The 20,501-nt window shown below is 34.7% G+C and overlaps 3 protein-coding genes across 3 annotated transcripts; 2 read left to right on the forward strand and 1 right to left on the reverse strand.

Moving 5' to 3' along the window:
* The first annotated feature begins 3,613 nt into the window (after window positions 1–3,613).
* LOC101220540 (pectinesterase) lies at window positions 3,614–5,832 on the forward strand. Its single transcript, XM_004149451.3, has 3 exons — window positions 3,614–4,249; window positions 4,530–4,902; window positions 5,021–5,832. Exons 1-3 carry the CDS (start codon window positions 3,614–3,616, stop codon window positions 5,713–5,715), a joined length of 1,704 nt encoding a protein of 567 aa, XP_004149499.1. The 3' UTR covers window positions 5,716–5,832.
* Window positions 5,833–7,181: 1,349 nt separating this feature from the next.
* LOC101214185 (PSME3-interacting protein) lies at window positions 7,182–13,230 on the reverse strand. The gene is made up of 7 exons (XM_004149429.3): window positions 13,070–13,230; window positions 12,902–12,976; window positions 10,897–10,954; window positions 9,956–10,011; window positions 9,812–9,874; window positions 8,104–8,175; window positions 7,182–7,691 (listed from the first exon to the last, which is right to left on the reverse strand). The coding sequence occupies exons 1-7, from the start codon at window positions 13,124–13,126 to the stop codon at window positions 7,431–7,433; spliced, it is 642 nt and encodes a 213-aa protein (XP_004149477.1). The 5' UTR covers window positions 13,127–13,230; the 3' UTR covers window positions 7,182–7,430.
* Window positions 13,231–17,250: 4,020 nt separating this feature from the next.
* Window positions 17,251–19,634, forward strand: LOC101205933 (proline--tRNA ligase, cytoplasmic). The gene is made up of 6 exons (XM_031885852.1): window positions 17,251–17,255; window positions 17,421–17,520; window positions 18,624–18,746; window positions 18,850–19,002; window positions 19,098–19,382; window positions 19,519–19,634. The coding sequence occupies exons 1-6, from the start codon at window positions 17,251–17,253 to the stop codon at window positions 19,609–19,611; spliced, it is 759 nt and encodes a 252-aa protein (XP_031741712.1). The 3' UTR covers window positions 19,612–19,634.
* The last annotated feature ends 867 nt before the right edge of the window (window positions 19,635–20,501 follow it).

Raw genomic sequence — 20,501 nt, forward strand, 5'->3', positions numbered from 1 at the left:
TCAATCAAAATGAGTAATATTAAGACAATTCAGACTATTACGATATTATCGTTGTGTTATACAAACCCTCAACTACACCAAATTAACTTAAGAGTAAGCATGATCATGATTGGTGACGACTTCAAGCAGGCTAGCTATATAATGTTGTAGCATGCACGTCGTGATAATTGTGCAATGAGAAGATAAAGTAGATTGGTTCACATGTATCAAACGGCTATTTAGCTTGATATGATCCAATTGCTAGCAGATATATCTCACCTGTTATTATTATTGCATTGTATGACTTTTATTTGTTTATTTTTTCAACTATATTGTACGAATATTTATTATAATATTTTTTTCTTTATACAACATCATTTTGTCTAAGATGTGCAACATAATTTTACAAAGCTAGGTTTAATGTATGATCAATGTTTCGTAATTAAGTGTAGAAGTAGGGGTATTAGAAAAATCAGTAACACGACCAATCCAAATTACCCAAAACCCAAACTATTATGGTGGGTTGAGTTATAAAATTTAAGGAAACAAAGTTGAGTTGGTTAAATTGGGTCATGCATGTAAAGGGGATGGGTTGATATATAGCCTAAAATCTAAAAGTAAACCTCATTTTTAATGAATATTGTAGACTTGGAATTTGAATGTACAAGATATGTATGTATGTCACCTTACATATTTAAAAACAATATGACATTTTGTCTAAATTGTGGAGAGATTAAAAAAAATAAACCAACTCACCAATCCAACCCGGATTTTTTCGGTTGGGTTGACCCTTTTGCATATTGAACCAACAAGGTTCATTTTTTGCCAGTCCAGATACTTTGTGTTGGTCCATAATTTTTCTCCTACTCGGTCCAATTTGGCTTATGTACACTCTCTATGTAGAAGATACCATATTCAATAGACATTGGAGTCTTAATGTTGTCGCACTTGAGGAATGTTTGTAATAGACGACAATGACCACATGCAGAAAATATTTCAAGCAACATGTTGATCATGAACCTCCAATGATTTGATTCTAAATATTCCAGAACAACACGTTGACCAAGGGGTACCAAAGTTAAGTGATATATCTAAATGATCGTTTACCAAGATCTAAACGATTTTGGTACAAGATCAAGAAAATCAGAATTGGTACAATTTTGTGTACTTGCAAGATTGTTTAGATTTGCTACAAGATCTAATTATACCAGGATCATTTAGATTTGGTACATGATCGTTTTACCAAGACTTGAATGATCGCATATTAATACTAATATATGAGCAATCATATATATCAAGCTTTTTTTTTCTAAAGCAACATTAAACATTAAAAAAAAGATATTAACAAAAGTTTATAATCTAATACGAGAAAGTCGATCTCAATGACAACTAAAATATGATAACAATGTTGTTTCATATCCTTTATATGTTGTCCCGTTTACATTGAGATGTCATCTCTAACTTAAATCATTTGTCTTAAATGATGTCTAGTCGAATCCAATAACATAATTTAGTTATATACTTATGTAAATATATATTGTAAGATTTTACTCAATTTTCTCTCAAACAATTTTACTTGATTTCAAATCATATACTAAAAATATTAGAATTAAATTAAATAAAATATATTCTCGCATATTGCAAAATTAAATCAAATTTTGAAATATAAATGAGACTCGAGATTTTCAGAGAAATTTAAGTCGTGGAGTTGAACTTGTGTTGATGTTGATGATAATGCAATGTGGTTTGTTCTCTAGTATTTTATCATCTGATTTTCTATCGGTTGAATGTTTACTCTTGATTTGAGGAAGCGGAGCTCATGATATTATTGAAGTTGGAGTTTTTGAAAGAAAGCTTGTATTATATATTTTCAAAGGAACTTCAATCTTCAAGGGTGGTCGGTGGCTTATCAAGAGTTACAGAGTTTTCTGGTTCTTGAGATTCTCTGTAGATGGGCTTTAGGGATAAAATTTTTAACTCTCCACACAAATGGAGAGAACTTATCTATTTATAGAGTTTTTTTTGGTAAGTTTTATAGGTTTGGACTTTGTTGATCAATATTAGACCCATTAACTTTAATCCAAATAAATAATACTTTATTTGACCAAAATAATTAACTTGATCAAGGGTCGTGATGAAAATATGTGCTATCATTAGACTCGGTCAATTTATGTCATCAATTTCAATGTGGGATACATGTCAACTTTTAATTAGTCTCAAATTGAATTATTTGTATTATTTGTTATTAGTTTGGTAAATGATGTATCAATTTGTGATTGGTCCAAAATTTCTTATTCAACAATATATGTTGAAAATTAAAATAAGATATAAATCTATACTTTAAAATTCAAAATTAAAATAAACTATAAATGTACCAAAATTATTTTGTAAATAAAATTAATTTTAAAAATTTTAAAATATAGAAACAAATATAATAGGAAAGAAATAAAAAAGAAAAATGTTACATCTTCGGAGATGAAATTTGAAATATAAAAAAATTAATAAAACTATAGTCAGCGTCAATTAAAATATGCTTCATACACATTGATAAAAGTGTATTGATGTCTACCCTGGATAGAAATATTTTAGTTTATTACCGTATATATAAAAATGTTTTAAGATTAAAATAATAAATAAATTTAAAAGGAACATGTAAAAACAAAAAAAATATGATAATAGAGTTTATAACACAAATTGTAAAAGTAGCAAATAAAAATGACAAAATAAGGGAAGATACATGTCTATTCGTTCAAAATTTAGATTGAGAAACTAGTGATCCCTTTGATAAAAGTCCACATCTTTAATTGGACGATATGTATCATTGTTCAATCAAAATTAAAGAATATCAGTAATAAAAGGTTTCTGCTTAATCAACCCTTTTGAGGTTGGAGTTATCTTTTCAAATCTTACTTAAATGATAAACAATCTCAAAAGACTGAAAATAAAACATAGAAATTTTCTTCCTCCCAAATATTAATGATGCCACATAAAGAAAAGAAAAAAAAGGTAATAGCGATACACGTTACTTTTAAAGAAAATAATTAAATGTACATCAACATCTTAAAACCCTATATATACAATTGTCCATTCAGTAGCTACTTCAACAATTTTAACAATATAATTTAACACACGTTTACTAACACCATTTTGTTTATTTTAAAAAAAAAACTCTATGAACACCTCTTTCATCCCTAACTTTTTTACTTCGTTATCTAAATTTGATCAACATTTTTCAAATTCAAATCAAAATTTAAAAACTAAAAGGTGTAGTTTTTAAAACCTTGTTTTTGTTTCTGAAATTTAGCTAAGAATCTAACTCCTATACTAAAAAATAAAAATTGAAAGTCATCTATAAGAACAATTGAAAGAAATAATTCAAAAACAGAATTCTATAAGAACAATTGGGGTGGTTACAAGTTGAGAATATTTAACAAGATAATGGTTAGCTCTTCCCAAAAAGAATAGAAAAATAAAACAATAAAGATTAGTTTTGGATGAACTGTTACTGAGAGAACAACACTCCTATTTCTAGCAAAATTCACCACTATATAGTGATTCTCATGCAAACGAATTTCCAATCAACTCCTCCATTCAACATCACAACAAAAACTCGAACATACATACACATTCTAAAATGCTCGGGAAGGTGATCGTGTCGGGATTATCCCTTATTCTCGTTGTTGGTATAGCTCTAGCCATTGCCGCCACGATAAACAAAAGCAATGCTTCTAATGGTGGAACAGAGGACGTATCACCAAAGATGAAGGCAGTCTCAGCCATTTGTTCTACTACAGATTATCAAGATGAATGCAAAACTACACTTGACCATGTTGCTCGTAATACCTCTTCAAATGACCCCAAAGACTATGCTGAAGCAGCAATTCTTGCCACTATTGGGGAAATTACAAAAGGCTACAACTTGTCTGATAGCCTTATCGTGGAGGCCAGTACCAATGCCTCCATCAAAATGAGTGTTGAAGATTGCAAGGATTTGTTACAATTCGCCATTGATGAGTTGCAAGCATCGTATTCCGCTGTTGGAGAGTCTGATTTGCATACCGATTCAGATCGTGTTGCTGATATTAAGAATTGGCTTAGTGCTGTTATTTCTTATCAACAATCATGTCTTGATGGACTTGGAGAATTTGATCCTCAGCTTAAACAGAGGATGCAAGATGGTCTTGATGTTGCTGGCAAGCTTACCAGCAATGCTCTTGCTATTGTCACTGCAGTTTCCAATATCCTCGACAACTACCGCTTGCAATTGAAGGTAATTATGCCAAATCATCACTTATTAGAAAGCACTTTTTAACTCCATCTAGTTGGATGGAGTGGAGGAGTTGAGGGTAGTCAAGTCGTAAACTCCCCTCTTTGTTTGGCCTGAACGAATTTACAGTCCTATTACTAAAAAAAAATCTCAATTTTATACCTTATTAACTTCTTACATGGTAGAAACCACGAGTTTACAATAACTCCACTCCTTACCTCAAACAACCTCGTAAAAATTTTAAACCAATGGGATATGAGTGTAGTTTGTTTTTTATTAGCAGGTTCAACCAAGTGGCCGTAGGCTTCTTGGAACAACAGTAGTAGATAGAGACGGGTTTCCGACATGGTTGACGGGGGCAGATAGGAAGTTGCTTGCATCGAAACAAAGAGGCGTTCGACCAACACCGAACGCAGTGGTGGCTAAGGACGGTAGTGGGAAATATAAGACCATTGCTGCTGCATTAGCTGCATACCCGAAGGTCCTAAGAGGAAGATACGTAATCTACGTGAAAGCAGGGATCTATGATGAATACATCACTCTAACTAAAGACATGAAAAATGTTTTCATGTATGGAGATGGTCCAAGAAAAACCATTGTCACGGGTCGCAAGAGCAACCGCGACGGTTTCACCACACAAAACACTGCCTCTTTTGGTAAATCACTCCCTACTCCAATTTTTCCCAACAATAATATTTTGTCCTAAATTTTCAAATTATCATAAGATATAATATACAAACTAACACATTTACACTTCGAAATTACCTCTTGCAGCTGCCATAGGGGAAGGATTTCTTTGCAAATCCATGGGATTCACCAACACTGCTGGTCCTGAAGGCCACCAAGCAGTAGCCTTACGCGTTCAATCCGATAGATCCGCCTTCTTCAACTGCAGAATGGACGGTCATCAAGACACTCTCTACGTACAAACTCACCGTCAATTCTACCGCAACTGTGTCGTATCGGGTACCGTAGACTTCATCTTCGGTGATTCATCCACCGTCATCCAAAACTCCTTAATCATCGTTCGCCGCCCAATGGACAACCAACAAAACACCGTCACAGCCCAAGGTCGCGCCGAGCAAAAAGAAATCACCGGTCTAGTGATCCACAACTGCAGAATCGTCCCAGAACAGAAGTTGTTCGCTGAGAGGTTCAAGATTCCAACATTCTTGGGGCGACCATGGAAGCAATATGCGAGAACTGTGATCATGGAGTCTACATTGGGTGATTTCATTCAACCAGCTGGATACATGCCTTGGTCTGGAGATTTTGCATTGGAGACATGTTTGTATTTGGAGTATGGGAACAGAGGACCTGGTGCTAACACCAACAGAAGAGTGAGATGGAAGGGTGCTAAAGTGATTGGAAGAAATGAAGCTTTGCAATATACTGCTGGTGCATTTCTTCTCGGAAGATCTTGGCTTCCAACTACTGGTGGGCTTTACTACTTGGGATTGAAGAACTGAAAATTTTGTGTTTCTTCATGAATAATGTGATTTAATAATCTCTTTGATTTGATTTTGGAGCAATGCTTTGAGCTCTATTATCATCATCATCATCATGTATTGTGGTATGATATTCATTATTATATATCCTATTCTTATTTTATATGTTTTTGGTTTTGATTTGATTTTTGTTTGTCTCTACGATAAGATATGATATGAATGTGTTTGCCTCAAAGTAACATAATGCTGGGATTCTAACCTATTAAATCACTTGGACTAAAATATTGTCTTTATTTGTAATACCATCAATTTGTCCATATAGAGGCGGCTAGGTTACCTATCTTAAATTTAATATCCTACCAATTCATAATCTGTGTAATTGCATAATCTGTGTAGTTGCAGGATGTTGGAGAATAAAATATCACATATCTTACAATATTAAAAGTGACGTGTTCCGTCGATCATAGAAAAATCTTTGCAAGGAAAAAAAATTCATTACACAAACGAAGAAAAAAAAACTTAATCTAACTAAACTCAATGCAAATGATAACATAAGACCAAAAAAATTATAACAATTATTAGAAATCATAAGAATTTGGCACATATGAGATTGAGAGAAAGTTGAAGTTGCATGGGGAAAAAAGAGCTTGAGAGGAGAGGTCGGAGAAATGAGAAAAGATGAGAAAAAAAGGATGAAAGTCATAAATGTGTGTTAGATTACAAAGAACAAGTAGTTCGACTTTTCACTTGAGCATAATGAAAGTTTCATGTCTATTTATCCCAAGAGATATTTTGAGAATAGTTAAAATATCAGTTTGGTGTATTCAATTTTTGTTTTTATTTTTTTTATTTTTTTATTTTAATCACTATACTTTTAATAAATCTTAAATCCAATTTAATTTCTGAAAGTTAATTTGTAAGTAATTGATTTAAAAACAATAATTTTTGTTCTAAAAAATATAAAAATTATAAAAAATTGACAAATCTTCTAAAAACATTAATCTAAGTGTAATGAATTTTGTTGTCTCCAGTAAATGATTTAAGTGTAATGAATTTTGTTGTCTTGAGTGGTTTTTTTTACTGATAGGTTGTATTTTTCTTTATTACTTTTATAAAAATTAAAAAATATATATATGTGAATGTGTTTTCAAAATTTATAGTAAAAGTATTAAAGATATTCTTTTGGAAAATTGTTGAAAATACAAAATTTGACAAAATATTTATAACATATACCAAAATTTCAGATTTTATAAATAATCATATTGATAGACACGAATATCTTTCTATCAACGCAGTGATAAGCAGTAATAAAAGTCTATTAACTTCTATCATATAGAATCCAAAATTGTGTTATAGCGAGTAAATATTTTAATATATTTAAAAATATCCCTAATTTTTTTATAAAAAAATCAATAAAAAACTAACAAATAAGTACAGTAAAAAATTTGAACTCCAAGAACAGTCCTGAAAAGAGAAGAAAAAAAATCCAAGAATATGAATCAAGTATAGCCTTGATCAAATAAGTACAATAGATGGAAATCCAGCCTCAATATTTCATAAAAATTTCAACCTTGAGGATTGCCTAAAACATTTATACAATGAGGGGTTAGAAGATATACATACATATTAAAAGTTGACAATCTACAGAAAAAGATTCATCATTTCAGAACCTCAACTCAAAAAATTAAATTCAATAGGGTGATTGTTTCGGAGATTCTAATAGCCAACTCAATCCTCTAATCTTCATCTTCACTTTCATCACTATATGAAACTAGTCCTGTTATAGCACCAGCTTCCAGCGGCCTATCACTATTGGTATCAAGTGTTTTCACTGAGTTTGAAGTCTCCTCTGCTTTGGCAACATGGATTTCAGTTGTGCTACCAGCGATTTTTGGGCTTCTAGGTTCAATCCTCGCTTTCTTTGCCTGTGGCTTTACTCTGATAATCATACTTGGGGGTCGACTGACTGGAGTTTCTCTCCTAACTGATGCTTTTTCCTGCATACAATTCAGGATTACATTAGGTGGTTATTTAACAGAAGCTTCATTTACAGCAGCTTGATCACATCTTGACTGAAAAGAACACACCGGTCCGATGAATGTACTCACACCCTTGTGTACAAAAACATTGGATAGAATACACGTCTACAAGCTAGCCACCAATATTTAGCACAGTTCATATTCCAATAAAATACCCAACAATGAAAGAGTCTGCAACATCCGTGAGTATATTTAGAATTTATGACTTTGATTCTTTCTATTTGAGGCAGTCTAAAGACGTGTTTGGATTAACTTTCTAAGTGCTTAAATAAGCGTTATCAAGCACTTAGAATGTCAATCCAGATGAACCCTAAATCAATAGTAATACATATCAATACCATAAAAGATTGATTATTCATGATGTGGCTACCTGAGCTGCTGGAGCAGGAGGGGTTATTTCCCTCACTTCACTCAACAAAATAGATTGTGCTGCTACTGCTGCCTGAAAGAACACCAAGAAATAGTGCTTGAGAAGAAATTTATAGAGTGAGCACCTGCGTCTAGTACACTACGGATATACAACGTGTACAAGAAGTAATATTACTAAGCAGAAAGCAACAGGCAACCTAAAATAGAATTACAACTGTGACAGTTGTTTAAAACTTGTTGCTCTTGCTCATTTTTACGCAGTCTTCATGAGATATTAAAAAGTTGTTGAGAAAAGACAGGCCAGGCCTATCATCAGCAATATTCCAACTATAAAGGGTCGTGGGAATTTTCCATACACAACACTAAGCAAAAACATGTGAACTAAGCCCAGGGCCACATCTGACAGCTTTTGTTGGAAGGAAGCACTTGGAATGAATGGGAAAATTGATTCACTTGATATGAACCTCCTTGATGACCGAAAACTCACCAAAGAACTGCCATCATTTATTCAGTACTTGTTGATCTTAGAGCTAAACTACTGCTGGAGATAACTTATATACCCAGATCACACAAGGATGATCTCTTGTGGTAACAAATTTAGACTATAGAGAAAGATAATAGTTCACCTGTTGGTCACTACTATACAAATATTTAATAAATTGTTACAATAATGAGATGTTCTTGGAACCATGAGAAGTGAGTTGACTCTAACACTTCAGCGTAATGCACAAGAGAAAGTGGAGCTTCAGTCGGCAAACAATAAAGAAAATCAGCACATAATATCTAAAAGATAAAAAATTAACTTTTACAAACAAACAAAATTCAAGTAGTGTGGATCTCTCAAGAACAATGATTCAAAAGACATGCAACAGACTTTGGTAATTTCGTAGTAGGAAAATGGATCATAGTGAGGTTTGGTCTTTGGTTGGATTTTACGTGTCCCTTTGGGCTTCGATTTTGAAGTCCTTTTGTAACTATTCCATTGGAAACGTTTTACTCAGTTGGAACCCCTTCTTATAGGTTAGGGTGTTTTGGTGGGCTTCTGCCTTTGTACTATTTCATTTTATCTCAATGAAAATTGTTGTTTCTGTTAGAATTAGCAGACTTGTTGTATGTTAAAACCCAAAGATCTTTTAGTCTTTTATGTTGCCCTAATTATCATTCATTATTTTAATTATGCTTCTATTGCCTATAAATTAATGTTCCTTTGTATGATTAGTTTTAATAAGAAAATAATAAGAAATATTTGCACTGAAGTTTTTCTCCCTAAACTAGGGTTTCCTCGTAAAACTTGTGTTTGTTCACTTTCCATATTCCTTGTCATTACACTTGTAGTTGTCATAATATCTATCTTCAATCTCATTTCCATGTTTTTGCATACCTATTCCCCAATGGTAAGGAGAAGTGCACTTGTAAAGGTGCCTCCTCTCCAGCTGTGCACAAAGCACACATAGGAGCATATTTTTCCGGCTAGTTAGTATAGTGCATTACATTAATTGATTGTCATTACTATTAAGGAGACAACGTAGCAATAGCACACACAATAATCACATACTGAAGTGCTAACAGATGAAATTACAGTTGATTAGCAAACAATTCTTCAGAGTGCTGTCATAAATTTGAATCTAGCATTAAATATATCAATAATTTGAAAAAGAAACACAAGTAACAGAGAGAGTTTCACTTATTTGGAAAAGCAGAATAGTTACTTGAAAACTGCGGAGCTCTTGTTCCTCAGCATTGGCCATTTGCCTTTCATATTCTCTCTTTGACTGCATGTCAATTGACAATAAAATTTAAAAGAAAAGAAAGAAGATGCTAATGGGTAATGGGTGTAAAACAAATAAACTCACCGTTTCCAATTTATCCAGAAATTCTGTCTCATCCTCGTCCAGAGCCTTTGGTGGTCCTGAAGTAAAAGAGCTGAATAAGCATGAATTTTAATCATTGCATAATGGCATGGATGTAAGGCTCTTGAGAAGTTGATGAGCAATTTCTTATGGGAAGGGGGTTGATGAGGAAAATGAGCCAAATCTAGTGCATTGAGAGGTAGGTTTCTGTGGAGCATTAGTAATGTTAGTTATAGAAGTACGGCCCAGTTGATTAAACGACTCTTGCGATTCTATCATGAAGTTCACACTTTATAGCACAAGTTTATTATTTGCAAGTATGGAGTCTATGGACCTCATCCCTTTGATTGAACAGATGGAGGGGTTAAAAGGCACTTCCAAAAACTCGAAAGATATCTTGGCAATATTTCCTTTTCTTTCTCAAGTTTATTCATAATGTGGTGGGCAGTGGGAGGGATAATTATTTTTGGGAGGTATAAGTGGTTGGGCCTCGTTATTGAATTCTTCGCAAGAAGGCGACTGAGGATATTGATCAAGATCATATCCTCAAAAGTTGCAATTTTGCTCAAGTGACAATTGGAGAGCTTCCCCTCCATCCACTTTTTTGTGAAAAATTGTTGTTTTTGTGGCATGTTGGGGTTTGTCCTATATTGTTGTGTTTGTGAGACTAGAGAAATAAATAAAATCTTCAAGGGAGGGTAAGATCCAGTAGGGATGTTTGGTCCATTGTGTAGGCTTCCTGTAATTACTCACTAGGTCTCATTTTACTAGACCGGAGCCCCTTCCTGTAATTGGCTCCTTTTTTGTGAGCTTATCATTTTCAGCATGGGCATGTACTTTTCATTTTCTTCTCAACGAAAGTCCAGTTTTTTCATTAGAAAAATAATAATAACAATTAAATGAGTAATATCAAGACAAGATTGAAATTACACTTCAGCACTCACTGTGCTTGAACCGTTCATTAAACTCAGCATCACGCTTGTCTTTATTTTCCTTTAAAATCTGTGAAAATAAAAAGAGAAACGTAGTTAACAACAATTAAACTGCTTAACTCTATGCATTCAAATGCTCATACACAGAGTGCATACATGTAAACATTACTACATTCATTGAGAAGAATGAAAGATTACAAAACAGACTGTACAAAGGATTTAGGCTCCCAAAAACAACTGAAGTGCTAATATAAAAAATATAGTTATGTTAGATTCTGTGAAGTTGGCAATATTTGGTTAAGATGATCAGTTGTTATTAACTGTGTCTTTGCATCAGTGCCTGTTTGACATCAGGATGTTTTCCGGAGATGCAAATTTTGCAAAATACTTTCCTTATCGAGTATTTCCTTTTTGCAATAATTTTATCGGTCTTCTTCCTATTTCAGTGAGTGACCGTTTTGGAAAGTAGGGCAGCTTCTTCATGATTCCATTGTACATATTTAAGGAACACTTGGTCCTTCAACTGGGTTGGCCATTTTCATTGAAGTAGAATAAGCAATAGTGCAATTCATTATACTAGTGTTTGGTCGCATTTAACTTATGATTGTGAGAGTGCTACACTTCTTGGAGACTTGCTCCATTTTTCTTACAGCTCGTGGTTCTTAATTCACCTCGGTAGAGTTTCTCAAAGCTCGGGGGGCCTAAGATATTTGAACAAAGGGAAATTTGTTCTTGAAAGGAAAGATAGAATTCAAGTGAGAGGGACAATCATGAATTGAGGGGAGCTCGAGTCTAGCAGAGAGGGAGCCTTGGTCTTAGGGGGAGCCCTAAGACATTCTTCACTAATTCTACTGCAAAGAGGGAGCCTAAGACATTCTTCACCAATTCTAGCTTAGGGAGAGCCTAAGTTGCTAAGAGAGGGAGTCTTCATCTTAGGGGAAGCCTAGGTAGTCAGCTAAGTGATAGTATTGTTTGGAGGTCACTGTAACAAAGTTAGCTTTACAGAAAAGTACTACGTTTTAATTGTCGATTATTGATATTAGTGAAGTTATCTTTTATGGGACGTCGTTCTGACATAGGTATATTTTCATCGAAATGGGTTAACAATCTTGTGTGTTCAATTTTCTAAATTATTACTTGTTTATTGTGTGCCTTGTCATAAAGTGTAGGTAACATCGATAGATCATAGTAGACAACTCCTTTCTTATTTTCAAGTTATAAATAATTGAAGGAAAAATCATTATTTGATATCATTGGTTCAAACTTCACTTAAGCGTTTACATCATAAAAGAGAAAGTGATTAGCAACTGCTATATACCAATCACAAAGAATAATGACATAAGACTCAATGTCCTCGTTAATTTGTATAGAATGAAATAATTCGAATGCATTCAACAATTGGAAGGACATAATACTTTAGTTTCTGTTGGGGAGGGCCCTCTTGTCCCTTGCTATTAGGATGTTCTCTTTTGTTCAATGAATATACATGTTTCTTATCTAAAAAAAAATTTGAAAATGAACTTTTCTTAGTTAAACAACTCCACAAACTTTCATTGATCCATAATTCTATCTCAACAACTTAATGTTATGTCTCTTAATTACTCGATTATTTTCGGCATTAAGTAACAATTAAATGCTAAAACTCAATTGTCAAAGGGACATTCCAAGCCTGCCAAGCCAAAAACCTAATTTTCATATGGCATCGGAGCTTGTAAATGAGAAAGGCCTCTAATGACAGTGGGGTTTCCAAATGTTTGGAATGACAGCCAACTGACGTGTTCATCGGTAAAATCTCCCACCACTATCTAGCTGCAATAGGTCAAATCATATGCTTCTAAATAACTTACTGTACATAAGGATATATATATGAAATAACTTGAGTTTACACTGAAGGTGAAGGGATTCTTTCAAAAAAAACTAAATGTTCACTACCCCATCTAAGAAAACAAACATTTCCTTTTTCGTTATACTAAAAGAATATATATTCAGGTGTAAAAGTGAATAGTCAATGAAGAACCTCGAAGAGGGGTCTGTCTCTTTGAGCAGTGCCATCCTCAACTCGTTCGCCCCTTGTTTTCTTGGCTTCATCCAGCTGCAAAAATCGATATATTAGCATTGATTTGAAAAGGAGAATCCAAAATATTGTATGAATTAATCAAAGGAAAGGAGGAGGACGAGGAAAAACCTGCTCCTCAGAGACGAAATTCATAAGCCTAATTGCTCGCGAAGATTCATCCTCCATTATCGCTTGCTCTCCAGTTCCAACACTTCAAAATTTAACAGAAAGGAAAAGGCCAAAAAGGGTTTACGACATTACCAGATCACTTGCAAGCTCTTGCCTCTTTCGACTTTGTGGGGAATTGACAAAAATAGGAAAAAAAAAAAAAATAGTAGATAAAGACTTTTAGGATTAATTGTAAAAAAGTTTGACATATAGGATAAATTGGAGGTGAAACGATGAAAATACCTTCATTTAATTTCAATTCACATTTGCTCTTCTTTTCTTTTCCAACCCCTCTTTCTCTTTCTTCAATGTCATTCACCGTAAGGAAAAAAAACAGAATTTTGAAGGCAGTCTTCTTCTCCTCTCCTCATAGATTACGTAAAGGAAAAAAAAAAAATCCTTCTGTTGCAGTCTCATAGATTACGTAAAGAAAAAAGAAAAAAGAAAAACCCATTTGCAATTCTTCTCGTCTCTCAAAAGTTTGTCAACTTTCCGCTTTACTCCGGTGTCGTTCATCATCTACTCCGGCGAACATCTCACGCATTGTGGTTTGTTTTAATTTTTTTAAAATCCGAATCTGAATTGTGTTGTGTTATATGTATATATATTTTTGCATCTTAAATGTATAAATCAAATATTATTTTTTATTGTTTCAAGTTGATTTAGGGTTGATTTAAGGTTGCTTTATAGATGTTTCAAATGATGTTAGCAATTTATCATTATTATTATTTTATCTCGCAAACATCTGGTAGACATCTCGCAAACATCTCGCAGACATCTTGCAGGTTCTTAAATTGAAATGTTTAATCTGAAATGAATTGATTTAGGGTGACTTTTAGCTATTGTTTTTTGTATCTCGCAATATCCTAAACATTTTGTAGCTGTCAATATCGTAAACATGTAGGGTGTGACTATGCACGTTTTATTTAGTATTTACCTACTGTTTTTTAATAAACTTTGTTTATGTGATATGTCAAATTCTAACTTCAAATCATTTTTTGCAGCAATTGAAAAGTATAAGGTGGTTTAAGGATGTCACATGTTCCCATGTTAGTGCGTTACGGTGGTATGTGGGATGAGAGGCGAAGAAAATACGAAGGAGGCATGTTAAAAGGCATCGTTGTCAGTAAAGAAATAACACATAAAGATTTACAGGCAGAATTATATGACCTTGCAGAAGTTGACCCTTCAAAGTTCGACGTAATGATAAGATGCATATATGAGATAAAAGTGGAACACGAAGCTCCTACATTTGAGTTAAGCAATGACCGTGATTTGAAGTTTTATCTTCTTAGTGAAAATCCATTAAAGGTCCCTTTATACGTCTCATTTGAGCCTAAAAGTAATCAAAGCAAAAAAGTGTTAAGCAAAGATTACAATTCAGTATCTGGCAGCAACCAAGCTCATAACTTAAACCCTCATCCTCCAATTGTAATGGATACATTAAATGAGAATGAAGTTCATGTTCGTGAAGTTGAAGTTGGCTTGTGTGATAACGTGATAGGGACCACTTCGGCTATATGGGAATCATATGAGTCATATGATTCGAAAGATGAGACTTTTACATGGGAGCCAGTAGAGATGAATAGTGAATCATTTGACATCCCACAACATAGAGATGGTCCTACAAAAGATTGCAAAGGAAAATCTAAAGTTCGTTACAGCTCTTCTAGCCAAAAGTTGAAGACAGACAGGAATGATTGGTCCGAAGAAAGCTCTACAAGTGAGGAGTTTGATGTAGGACAAATATTTTTTTCCAAAAAAGATTTGTCAATGAGATTAAGTGTCTTGGCAATGAAAAAAAATTTTCAGTTTGTAGTAAAAAAGTCTACAAAAGAGGTTCTCTTTGTTAGATGCATTGACAACAAGTGTGGTTGGAGACTGCGAGCGATGAGATTGAAGGATTCAAATATATTTAAGATTAAAAAGTATGTCAAAGTTCATTCGTGTTCTCTTGACGTTTTGAATCGTGACCATAGGCAAGCAAAATCTTGGGTTGTTGGAGAATTAATAAAGTCAAAGTTCAAGGGAGTCGGTCGTCTATACAAACCACGTGATATCATAGAAGACATGAGGCAAGACTATGGCATAAATATGAGTTATGAAAAAGCATGGCGCGCTAGAGAAAATGCGTATGAACGAGTGCGCGGGTGTCCTGAAGAGTCATATAATCTATTGCTTAGATATGGTGAAGCTCTCAAACTTGCAAATGTAGGTACAATATTTCACATGGAACTTGAAGATGATCGTTTCTTCAAATATCTTTTTATGGCTGTTGGTCCATGTGTTCGAGGATTCTTAAACTGCATTAGACCGGTTATAGTCATGGATGGAACATTCCTTAAGAACAAATATCGGGGTCAGTTGATAGTTGCTGTTTGCTTGGATGGTAACAATCAAATTTATCCTCTTGCCTTTGGAGTGGTGGACAGAGAAACAGATGCTTCAATACAGTGGTTCTTAGAGAAATTGAAAGGTGCAATAGGAGAGGTGCCTAATCTAGGCTTCGTGACAGATCGAAAAACATGTTTTTCTAAGTGTATTGCATCGGTTTTTCCCTCCGCATTCCATGCATGGACTTTGTGTCCAACACTTGACTCAAAATTTGAATGATAAATACAAGAATGACACTATAGCTACTTTGTTTTACAATGCATCTAGAACATATCGTGAATCAACGTTCTCAGAAGCGTGGAGAAGTATTCTTGCATTTCCTAATGATTCAGGAAAATATTTAAACGATGTTGGAATAACACGTTGGTCTCGTTTTCACTGTCCAGGAAGACGATATAATATGATGACAACAAATATAGCAGAGTCCATGAATTCTATACTGAAAGAACCTAGAGATTTGCCTATTGCTTCATTCCTTGAACATGTTCGAGCTTTGCTACAACGTTGGTTTTGGGAGCGTCGAGAAGAAGGCATTAAAGTGACGTCTACATTGACTAAATGGGCAGAGTTAGTTCTACAAAAGAAACAAGAACGAGCTTTGACAATGAAAGTCAACCCAATTGATTGTTACCAATTCCATGTTAAAGATTTAGATAAAGAGGAGGTCATAAATCTTCATACTCAAGAGTGCACTTGTAAGGAGTTTCAAGCTGAGCAACTACCATGCGCACATGCCATTGCTGTTGCACGGGATCGCAATATAAATGTTTATAGCTTATGTGCTAACTATTACACTAATGAATGTTTGTTGGCAGCATATTCGGAGGCCGTCTACCCAGTTGGGAATCAGTCGGAATGGAAGACAACTGAAGAATATGTACATATGACTGTCTTACCTCCGAAAGTAGTGAAAAGAGTTGGTCGACCGAAGAAAAATAGGATTCCAAGTGTCGGTGAAGCACCAAAATTGCATAAATGTGGTCGATGTAAAGAAACAGGCCACAATAGATTAACGTGTACCAATCCAATTTCATACATCCAGAAGTCGAGCATACAAGATTAGTACCCGTCTTGGTACGTAGTAATAGTTTTATACTTGCTTGGTTTGTGCTTGCGTTGTTTGCATGATCACGATGTAAAAAAGGTTCATTGTTTTAATGCAGGTGGAAGATGCTTATAAAATTGTGTCATGTGTTGTTTGCAAGATCACTAAAGTCATCTCACTGACAATTCTAAGTTGAAGACTTTTCTTCTGCAACTTCAAGACTTTCCTTCTCTTTTTATTTATCCTACTGTGAACTGTTTATAGAATATTTACTCATTGTATTTTTTTTACAATGTTTGTATTACGTTGCGTGTAACAACCATTTTATATGGTATTTGGTTTTTAACAGAAATACTCTATTTATTGATATTTGCAATGGAATTACAATATCAAGCAGTAAAAGAAGAAAAAAAAAACATAGAACCCTAACCCCTTGCCCTTCCTCCCTTTCAAGGAATATTGCAGCCTTAATTCTCCCCTCTTCTCCCTCCCAACAGACCCCTATTTATACTCGATACCCAACTCCTATTTATACTCTAACTAACTTTCTCTCTCCATAACAAACTCCTACTTATGCTCTATTATTTTATTATGGAGCATCTACTAACAATATTAAAACTAAGGCTATTCTCCCTAGCACGTGCGATTAACCTTGTTTCTTCTTCCTTCTACTGTACTGGTGTATAATTGGGGGTCTATCACAATGTTGTGAGATGGGAGTTCAGCCATCCCACACCATTTATTAGGCAATTACTTTTGCTTGTGCTTATCATTTTGTTTCTTTTACTTTCACCATGTTGATGGACTAAGTTGGACCTGTTAACAGTATAATCTTCTTATTTTGTTTTTAACTTTATTTTAAATCGTTTGGAGAGAAGACTTAATTTTATTAACCACTGACTGCAGGAGTCGTGAGTTCCTATGGCAGGAAGGGCACACTGCTTTTGCTACTAAGGATGAAGCAGATACAGAGGTATCAAACTCTAATTTTGAATTATAATTTAGAAAAATGTCTTTGTTATGATTAGCTTTAGGTTTTAAAACCAACTTATTGTTTTCTAGTTACCAGTGATGAAACTGAGTCTATCCTGGGGATTATTGCATTGAATTTGAATCTATCTTTGTTATATAGTCACTCTACTGGATTGACTTTTTTGCAAAACTTAAGTCGTTTGTAGATTTAAGCATCCTGTTCAGCTGCAAGTTCTGTTTTAATAATAATAAGATCTTTAGAATATAATAAACTTGTTTTGTTGATTTGTTTGATGTCACAAGGAAGTACTGTGGAGTCTTAAGATAAGGTAACTGTGAAGGCGTGCAACGTTGATCTTTTAGAACTTTTGAGATGTAGGGCCAGTGGGTCACCGATTTACCAGTTACCACTCACCACAGAATCAATGCTACTATAATTATAAAACATGAAGTTTACTATCACGAGCAAATTTGGAGATTCAAACATGCAAAACTCACTTTAATTGGAAGCAAAAGGAATGAGTGGTCTATAGTGGCAGCATTGAGTTCACGTGATCATCCTGAAGTGCAGGCTTTGAACTCAACGATGAGGTGTGCATTTTGTTCTGTTTAAAGCATGATAGTGTAATTTAGGTTTCATTTGCCGCATACATTTTTGGATTTTATATATGATTGGCTATTTTTTAAGAGTCAAAACTGGATTTCTTTTCTTTTTTAAGTTTGGAGATTGTTAATGAATTCTTTTAGAGGTTTTTTTTCTTTCTTTTTTTAATTTTTATCTTTTTATTTAAGTCATGTGCTTTATATTTTTGCCATGTGTTAGGTCTAATTAAATTTTTTTGCATCATGAACCATGTTCAAATGTTCATAGATGAACCAAGCGGTGAAGCTTTTATGCTTCTGTTTTCTCCTTTTTCCTTTTTGGTAGAAAACACAGTTATATAAACAATTGGAAGAATATAAAGGGGAGAGGGAAGGTTAAATCTCCATCAAATTCTTAACTAAGCTACGGGAGATTACCAAAATACCCTTCAATCTAAGTCTGAAATTTTGCAGTTCTTTTGTGTAACTGTGATCATTATCTAAAGGTCATTTTTATTTCAGGTTCTTGAGATATTGGAACTGTATAGACGCATATATGAAGAATACCTGGTGATTCCTGTTATTAAGGGCAAGAAGAGTGAGATGGAGAAGTTTGCTGGTGGTCTTTACACCACAAGCGTTGAGGTATAAGTTGACTAAATTGCTATGACCCATCTTCAGCATGGCAAATTGATATCCATCACTTGTGTAAGTGGTATAAAACCATTGTTCCGTTTGTGATATGCAGGCATTTATCCCAAACACTGGTCGTGGTATTCAAGGTGCGACTTCACATTGTTTGGGTCAAAATTTTGCAAAATTGTTTGAAATCAACTTTGAAAATGAAAAGGGGGAGAAAGCTATGGTCTGGCAAAATTCGTGGGCCTATAGTACCAGAACGGTAATATTTTGATACTTGCATTTGTCGTAGCCTTTGGTAACTTGTTAGAGTGAATTTCTGCGTCTTGTTAATCTAGCCTTCCAAACTGTTTGTAGATTGGTGTGATGGTTATGGTTCACGGTGATGACAAGGGATTGGTGATGCCTCTCCAAGTTGCATCAATTCAAGTCATTATAGTTCCTGTTCCCTACAAAGATGCAGACACTCAAGGAATTTTTTATGCTTGTTCTGCCACTTCGGATATGTTGTCCAAAGCAGGAATTCGTGCAGAGGTAGACATTGGGGAGAACTATTCTCCTGGATGGAAATACTCCCACTGGGAGATGAAAGGTGTTCCACTCAGGATTGAAATAGGGCCCAAGGACTTAGCAAACAATCAGGTTAGATATTTTGTCTATTAATGTTCTTTTCTGTCTACTGAAATACTGGTTTCTCCTTCCTAATAATTATAAATGTCTGATTTGGATTGTGTTGATGCATAGTGCTAATCTATAATTGTATGCTTTCTTTTTCTAGGTACGCGCAGTTCGCCGTGATAATTCTGCAAAGAAGGACATACCCAACCCTTCACTCTTGTTCATAGTGATGTCTGGGGACCATCCAAGATAACAACCTCATCTGAAAAACGGTGGTTCGTAACCTTCATTGATGATCATACCCGTCTTACCTGGGTCTACCTTATCACTGATAAATCTGAGGTTTCCTCGTATGTTTCAAAATTTCTATCACACCATTGAAACACAATTTCATCAAAAAATTGCTATTCTTCGGAGTGATAATGGTCGGGAATTCCAAAACCATAACCTTAGTGAATTTCTTGCTTCCAAAGGGATTGTTCATCAAAACTCGTGCGCCTACACTCCTCAACAAAATGGAGTGGCGAGCGAAAAAACTGTCACCTTCTGGAAGTAGCCCGTTCCCTTATGCTTTCTACTTCCCTTCCTTCATACTTGTGGGGAGATGCTATTCTTACAGCAGCTCATTTAATCAATAGAATGCCTTCTCGTATTCTTCATCTTCAAACTCCCTTAGATTGTCTTAATGAGTCCTACCCATCGACTCGTCATGTTTCTGAGGTTCCTCTTCGTGTGTTTGGGTGTACCGCTTATGTCCATAATTTTGGCCCTAATCAAACCAAATTTACCCCTCGGGCTCAGGCATGTGTGTTTGTTGGGTATCCCCCTCACCAGCGTGGTTATAAATGTTTTCACCCACCATCCAGAAAATACTTTGTCACTATGGATGTTACTTTCTGTGAGGATCGACCCTACTTTCCCGTTAGCCATCTTCAGGGGGAGAGTGTGAGTGAAGAGTCTAACAACACCTTTGAATTCATCGAACCCACTCCTAGTGTCGTGTCTAACATCATTCCTCATTCCATAGTCCTACCCACAAACCAAGTCCCCTGGAAAACGTACTACAGGAGGAATCACAAAAAGGAAGTCGGTTCCCCTACTAGTCAGCCGCCGGCTCTAGTCCAAGACTCTGAACCTCCTCGA

This window comes from Cucumis sativus, chromosome 5 (genome assembly GCF_000004075.3).
Source record: "Cucumis sativus cultivar 9930 chromosome 5, Cucumber_9930_V3, whole genome shotgun sequence".
Lineage (NCBI taxonomy): Eukaryota > Viridiplantae > Streptophyta > Magnoliopsida > Cucurbitales > Cucurbitaceae > Cucumis > Cucumis sativus.